At 43.6% G+C, this 6,065-nt stretch overlaps 1 protein-coding gene across 1 annotated transcript; it reads left to right on the top strand.

Annotated features, from left to right (window-relative positions):
• The first annotated feature begins 1,068 nt into the window (after positions 1-1,068).
• Positions 1,069-5,551, top strand: TXNDC17 (thioredoxin domain containing 17). The gene is made up of 4 exons (XM_069944501.1): positions 1,069-1,297; positions 2,986-3,067; positions 4,846-4,921; positions 5,194-5,551. The coding sequence occupies exons 1-4, from the start codon at positions 1,153-1,155 to the stop codon at positions 5,260-5,262; spliced, it is 372 nt and encodes a 123-aa protein (XP_069800602.1). The 5' UTR covers positions 1,069-1,152; the 3' UTR covers positions 5,263-5,551.
• Positions 5,552-6,065: the final 514 nt, after the last annotated feature.

The following is a 6,065-nucleotide window of genomic DNA, read 5'->3' as shown; positions in this document are numbered from 1 at the left end:
ATAGAGCTTTCCACGTCTCCTCCAGTCACATACAGTAAACCTACTCCATATTCCCTCTAAAAAGCAGTTAAAACCGGCGCCATAGCAACTGCTTACCAACTACGAGTCCCCGCCCGGACCAAAATTCAATCCGTTAGTAAATGCTAAAGGACCTTTGATGACGTAAGCACCATCCGTTAGATCCCTGTTTCCCATTCCGTGGCTACACAGCCATTACAGAATACAACTCCAATCATGCCCTGACATGAATTGATGGGGGTAGTAGTTTTACAGAAGATAGGTGGCCACAGATTGGGGGAAAAAAAAAGTGAGATAGGAAAATGCTAAATTTTTATAGGCTTAAGGACCTTTAAGATGTCATGACCATGTGACCAGTGACGTATATGGGAGGAGTCAAACTCTTTGACTGGCTAAGATTAGATAGATACACGATACACAGATTAGAATGTAATCTGTGAACGAGTGCGAGTGCTTTATAAATAAAGTCAGTTGAGTTTGAATGTTTTTTTGTTACAAAGCCTTCTTGCCCTTACTTATCTAAACAAAGATGGCCGCCCACACCTCATGACCAATGTAATAGATATGTTGTAAACCAGGGATGGGGAAACTTCAGCCCTCCAGCTGTTGCAAAACTACAACTCCCATCATGCCTGGACAGGCTTCGGCTGTCCAGGCATGATGGGAATTGTAGTTTTGCAACAGCTGGAAGGCCAAGAGTTCCCCATCCCTGTAGTAGCCGTTTGTCATCAATATAAACTGTGCTGCCCTTACTTCCTTCACTAAAGATGGCCGCCAACGCTTCACTACCATGTTTGTACGTCACATGCTAGCCAGAGATTCATTAACCCCTTATGATCTGGTTAGGGATCAGTTCTAATTCGTTTAGACCGGTTGTACTGCACTATTAGGGTGCCTTCACACGTACCGTATCGCTGCGTATTCAACGCTGCGTTTTTAGTGCGATTTTTACATGCGAGTTTTGATTTTCAACTATAAAAACGCAGCGTTGAATACGCAGCGATACGGTACGTGTGAAGGCACCCAATCGCTGGCCCTTTAAAGGTGGAGCCAGGAAGCGTGAGTAGTGGTGAATGAGACCACGTGAGCCGTCCTGCTCTGGCTACGTTCAGTGCTGGAGAGCAGGCAGCTGGCATGGAGCGCTATACAGAGGTGAAGGTGCACGGCTATGAGGAGTACTGCCAGGCGGTGGACAAGCACAAGGGGAAGCTGCTATTCGCCCTGTTCTGTGGGGATAAGACTGAGCAGGGGGTGAGCTGGTGCCCGGACTGTGTGAGAGGTACTGAGCCCTGCCCATAGACATCAGGGGAGAGGCACCTGAGATCAGCACAGCAAAGTAGGGTGTAGAACTACATATCCCATCATGCCTGGGCAGTGGTTAGCTGGAACTTGTAGCACTATGGGTTGGAGATGACTGCAGTAGAGTGTAAGGTCATGGTATGGGGTGACTGCTGTCTTCCAGCTTACATCTGGATGCATTTATTATTATTATTATTATTTGCAGTGTTTTGCCATAAAGATGCCACACATAAAGATTCTTTGGTTACATGTGACTAGCTGGCCCTATAGGGTAACATAGGATGGAATCAGTGGGCAGCCCCATGGAGCGGCAGCAGCTCATTGTCAGCCTGCCAGGTCCCATCTCTACTTATAGCTATGGGGCAGATGTCTTCTAGCTGTTTTTATGTTGCTGATAGATGATGGTGAAGAGAGTCGCCTACTGTATCCATGGTCCCTGAAGAATGTGTCAAAGGTCCCATGGCCTGCTGGAGCGCTCATCATCATCCTCATTAATCATTGGTGGAATAGCTGAATAGGATTTTTTTTCTACGAGCTGTTGTAAACTGAATCGTCACATTAAAGTGTAATTTCACAAACCTTCTAACTAACTAAAAAATTTTGATTGCTAGATTGTGGTGGGAGAAGCACACGGTTAAGGGCTTCTCTCAGTAGTAGACAGATTGTGCAGTAAGGGTATAAACCCACACACCGTATATGCAGCGTATTTACTACTGCGATACGCAGCAGATTAGATCTAAATAGCTGAACACAGCATCAAATCTTCACCATCACATCTGCTGCGTATACGGTGTGTGGGTTTATACCCTAAAGGTAAGATTGGGTGTTGTCTGATTGTTGACACCCCCCCTGAATGTTGGTTATTTCCAGGTGAAGCACATAGCTGTGCTCTTTACTCCCTGGCTGGCTGCCCAATCCGACTCAATGTAAAAGACAGGCTTCATAGACTTAGGGCCCTATTCCACGGGACGATTATCGTTTAGATTATCGTTAAATCATTCGAATCTAAACAATAATCGTTCATTTGAATAGCAGTTAACGATTAACGACCGAACGAGAAATCGTTGATTGTTTAATAACCTGGACCTATTTTTATCATTGCTCATTCGCATTGAATAAGATGTCGTTTTGCAGTAGTGAAAAACGCAATAGCGACGACAAGACGACCGCACGAACGATCATAAGTAACGATTATCGTCCCATGTAAATGGGTGAACTATTTCAGGTCTTTCGCAATAGCGGTCGTTTGGATCGTTTATCGTTAACGATTATGCGAAAGATAATCGTCCCGTGGAATAGGGCCCTTATAGTAAAGGCCACATCCTGAAATGGCCATCAAGCTGCATGTTGAGAGGTGAAGCCCACAGCTGTGAACTTCTCCCGCATACATCCAGCAATCGCTAGAGGCCTCGGCACTGTCATCTCGACCCAGATTTTTAATGTTTTTTTTTGCCCAGCTTTTTTTTTTTCCCCTAATTGTTGTCTATTTGTAATTGTGACCAATAAAACGTACATAGGTTATATTGTTTTTTGTAGGTGATATTTTATCGGGGTGTTTACACTAATGCCCCCCCCCCCTTTTTGTAGAAAAAAAAAATTATATATACATTCTTTTTTTATGAGGCTGAGGTGTTTTATACTTGACTTTATCTGCATTTTGTTTTCTAGCTGAGCCGGTTGTGCGTAAGGAGCTGACACATGTTCCTGAGGGATCTGTATTTATATATTGCGAAGTTGGAGAGAGAGCATAGTAAGTAACTATTGTATACTGCAGCTTCCTGTTCTCTGTCCTTTAGGCGTCAGGCATGATCATGATTATTACTAGCGGCTGTCTTAGCTGACAGACCGCTCAGCCAATCACTGGCTAGGACTGCTGCAGCCAGTGATTGGCTGAGCCAAAGCTGCTGCTGCTGCACACAGGAGTGGGAGGAAGAAGGAGCGCATGTTTAGGTAAACTATGGTGTTTAAACAAGAGCTGCATGGACATCAGTAACAATGTCCCTGCAGCCCTTGCTAAACAATTATCGGTCCGTGTAATAGCAGATTGGAGCTTGTTTACGTTATTGATCGGGCCCCATCGGCCGGTGGAATGGGACCCTTAGTGTCCCTATTACTTAACAAAACATTTGTCAAAGAGTTGTGTCAAAAGTTGTCGTGGTTGGAGTCTGGGTGTTCAGACCTCATCCAAACATTAGAACAAGTTGGCAGAAATACACTGCTATGCAGTACACTTTACGACTTGCTGCAATCTGCTGAAGTGAGATGGAGATTAGGGATGAGCGAACTGGCCGGCTGATTCCCGCTGTCTGCCAGCTCCGTGGAGCGGGTGGATACAGCCTGAGGACCGCCTAGAAAACTCGAATACAGTCTATGGCTATGGTTGTATCCCAGTTTTCCAGGCGGTCCTCCGGCTGTATCCACCCTCTCCACGGAGCGTGCAGACAGCGACAGTCAGAAGCCGAGAGTTCAGGTTCATACGAATCCGAACCTCGGCTGGTTCGCTCATCTCTAATGGAGATCACAAGAAGCTGAGGAGGGAACAGCACAGCCAGTGGGGATATGAACACCTAGATTCCGACCTATCATAACTTGTCACGTTTTTGCAAATAACAGGAACACTTTAATGTTAACTTCTTTGAGAAAGCATTGCCTGCAACCAATATGATAGTAAATCTGCCCTACATCATTACTCGGCTATAAATTAAACTATTTCAACTTAAATAAAAGTAAGGACCCTTCACGTGTCTGTGTCAGCTTTTACTACCAGGAAATCTTGATCAGGCGGCTTCAGAAAACCATCAGGATTTGCTGACAGTAATCGGGAAACCATCAGGAGTGCCTTTTAGGATTTCCACTGCACTTACATGCCTGCTGCCACCCCATCAGCTGATTAGTGGGGTGCCAGTAGGCAAATACACACTGATTTAAATTTATCATTGTAAACATCCTAGATACATTGGTTATTAAAACTCCTTAAGGCTATGTTCCCACAAGGTAAAAATAAGGGAAAATACCGTCCGTTGTTGCAAAGCAACAACTAATAATGATAATAATGTCCGTTATTTGCCATTATTTTTACCCAGTGGGAACATAGCCTTAGGCTACATTTACACAGATAATTGAAGCCAAGGCCAGGAAGACTATAAACAGAACAGGTCATAAAGATGATTAAGATTTCTCCTCTTTTCAAATCCATTTCTGGCTTTGGCTTCAAGAACCTATCAGATAAAGCTTTCTGTGTAAACCAGGGATGAGGAACCTCCAGCTGTTGCAAAACTACAATTCCCATCCTGCCTAGACAAGCTAAATCTTTGGCTGTCCAGGCATGATGGAAATTGTAGTTTTGCAACAGCTGGAGGGCCGAAGGTTCCCCACCACTGGTGTAAACACTATATGTCTTGGTATATCCTTCCTAGCTGGTAATGGTGTGGTGTCTCCTAGTAGCAGCTATGGTATGGGTCTGTAGTTGGGATGACAAGTAACAGTGTTTATCTGCTTTCTCACCACATACTGCATTTTATTCTGCAGCTGGAAAAACCCAAACAATGACTTCAAAAGAATCCTAAAGCTGACCGGTGTCCCCACTCTCCTCAAGGTTGGAACGGTAAGTATTCCCTCCATACGTAGTCTTCACCTAGTAACCCTTTAGGACTAGATATCACCAAGGTCCTACCACTTTGCCAGTCTGCAGATTACCTGTTTTTAATGCAAAAAGAAACAGTGCTGCTGATGTGAGCGGCGCATGATAAGTTTCAGTGTTTCAGATTGTTATCCCATATTCTTGTGCAGTTTGATCAATCTGGGTGATTGGGAGTTTAGGGATTCTTCATGTACATGGTCTGTTTAAAACACTCGTCTTATGTATTTTCTTGACAGCCACAGAAACTGACAGAAGATGAATGCCTCAAGCCTGATCTGATACAGATGATGTTCTCTGAAGATTAAGCAATCCTTGGACAGTGCCTTATATCTCCACTCCCTGTATACATTGGGGATCACCAAAAGGAGACAAGAGCTCATCCACATCCATTGTGATGCTGTGTAGAGATGGAGAAGAGAATTTATACTACTATCTGAATCTGGACATGTTCCACACTTGTAGCTCTACTATGATTTTATCCCATTCAATCAAACCACTTTCTGGTTGTAGCTACTTATTAGTCCTGCATGTTTTCACACTGCTTTATTATCTGCCTGTTCAGTCTTCAATATTCAATAAAGAAAATGGAACAAATTCTAAAACCATTATACAAAAGTCCGCCACCAAAGGACCTGTAGTCAGTCCCCCAAGGGTGCCCTGATCACACAACATATTACAGTGTATCAATACACCCTTCCTGTTCCTGAGAGGTGGGTTTGTCTGGCAATTTACTTGTCAGGTATCAGCCAGTAATTATACAGTATTGCACAGTCGGAAAACAGAGCAAAAATAACTTTAACTTTATATTTACAAAAGAATTCAGCTATTTTTCAAATACCAAATAAAATGTTGAAAACACATAAATAGAGAACCAGGAAAATTCATACAGGGTTGTGGTCCTGCTATCAGAAATACACAGCAACAACATTTTCCTGCTATTAGAGCTCTGTTATGGGTATCTGCAGACAAGTTTGACCATTTCCAGTAACAAGCACCAAAATCAGAGCTGCCCTGCACTATAATACAGGCTGCTGTCACTTTGGAGCAGTAGGATATCATGTACTTTAACTACTTACCCATAACAATGCCTTCACACCACAATTGTGCT

Source organism: Dendropsophus ebraccatus, chromosome 11 (genome assembly GCF_027789765.1).
Source record: "Dendropsophus ebraccatus isolate aDenEbr1 chromosome 11, aDenEbr1.pat, whole genome shotgun sequence".
NCBI lineage: Eukaryota > Metazoa > Chordata > Amphibia > Anura > Hylidae > Dendropsophus > Dendropsophus ebraccatus.
The sequence above is the reverse complement of the archived record's forward strand: the minus strand, read 5'-3'. Positions and strand labels throughout refer to the sequence as shown.

Bases quoted from the DNA above. Each gene is read 5' to 3' on its own strand.
- TXNDC17 (XM_069944501.1), top strand. From the start codon at position 1,153: ATGGAGCGCTATACAGAGGTGAAGGTGCACGGCTATGAGGAGTACTGC. The intron at 1,298-2,985 runs GTACTGAGCCCT...TTTGTTTTCTAG, and splicing joins GTGCCCGGACTGTGTGAGAG to CTGAGCCGGTTGTGCGTAAG. The intron at 4,922-5,193 runs GTAAGTATTCCC...TTTTCTTGACAG, and splicing joins CTCTCCTCAAGGTTGGAACG to CCACAGAAACTGACAGAAGA.